Consider the following 1,134-nt stretch of genomic DNA (forward strand, 5'->3'; position numbering starts at 1 on the left):
GAGGAGCTGACTGCTCCTCCACCCTGAACCACACCAAAGCATCCTCTACCGAGATTTGGGGATCCTGCTCTGGGAATGGGGTGCAGCAGGAAGCGCTTAGGGAAGGGAATGTACTGCAAGCGAAGCATCTTGCATGGAGAGGGGAAACTGAGGCACGGGGCAGCAGCCTCACCTCCACCAAGCAGTCGCCCACCAGCCCCAGCAGCAGCCGGGCCCCGTTGTGCTCCCGCACCAGCGCCGCGTTTTCGGAGCGGGTCATGCAGGTGAAGTCGAACACGTCGACGTCCGGCAGGCGCCGGTGGTTGAGGGCGAACTCCAGCGCGGGCAGGCGGTAGTTGGTGGAGAAGTTGGCGGCTTCCTTGGCGTAGCTGAGGAGGGCGTTGCGGTCGATGTTCTCCGGGGACAGGAGGCTCTCGATGTCCGCTTTGTCCTGTGGGGATGGGGTGACGCTGGCTGGGATGCAGGAGGTGGCGTTTTCCCCCCACCCCCACTGAACTGTGAGCCCCCAGAAAGGAGTTTTTTCCCCCATCACCGGACACTGGCCCAGTCAACAACAAAACCCCAATCATCCCATGCAAACCAGCACCCACATTTTGCACCCTGTCCCCCAGGTCCGTCGTTATGGGACAGCAGGGCCCCATCCTGCCCGCCTCACCTGCAGGATGACCCCCTTCTTGAGCAGGCTCTGCTTCTTGGCCGTCATGACGAAGTAGTGAGTGTCGTCCTTGTAGTAGACGATGTTTTCCAAGTCGATGCCTGGTGACGGGGAAGGGGCTGAGCCAGGGCCATGGGGAGTGCCCCCCAAAAGGCTCAGTCACCAAATATCACCAAATCACTGAAATATCTGGCTGGAAAAGGCCTTTAAGATCATTGAGTACAACCGTAACCACATCCTAGCAACAGGACATCGTGTGAGGAGGTGCATCCCACCGCACCGAGGACATCCCAAGGCACCAGGAGGGGAGAGGGACCCCCCACACCAGGGCCAGGCCCACCCACCCGTTTTGTTGTAGAGGTTCTGGAAGAATTTCTGGTTGTAGATGCGGGCCACGCCGCTGATCTCGGCCACCTCCACCTCGGCCTGGCTGTGGCGGTTGACGAAGTTGGTGGTGATGCCGATGGCCAGCTTCCCCC

The 1,134-nt window shown here is 60.5% G+C and overlaps 1 protein-coding gene across 1 annotated transcript in view; it reads right to left on the minus strand.

Moving 5' to 3' along the window:
* LOC104539431 (protein-methionine sulfoxide oxidase MICAL1-like) overlaps positions 1–1,134 on the minus strand; it is a gene marked incomplete at its 3' end in the record, with an annotated part of 5,038 nt that overhangs the window by 2,083 nt on the left and 1,821 nt on the right. Inside the window, exons 4-6 of the mRNA XM_010182954.1 lie at positions 1,000–1,134; positions 656–756; positions 173–430 (exon numbers count right to left, since the gene is read on the minus strand). The exon at positions 1,000–1,134 is cut by the window's right edge and continues 51 nt beyond it. Coding sequence (XP_010181256.1) covers positions 173–430; positions 656–756; positions 1,000–1,134 — 494 coding nt within the window. The remainder of the gene's footprint in view (positions 1–172; positions 431–655; positions 757–999) is intronic.

Source organism: Mesitornis unicolor, unplaced genomic scaffold (genome assembly GCF_000695765.1).
Source record: "Mesitornis unicolor isolate BGI_N332 unplaced genomic scaffold, ASM69576v1 scaffold32904, whole genome shotgun sequence".
Classification (NCBI taxonomy): Eukaryota; Metazoa; Chordata; class Aves; order Mesitornithiformes; family Mesitornithidae; genus Mesitornis; species Mesitornis unicolor.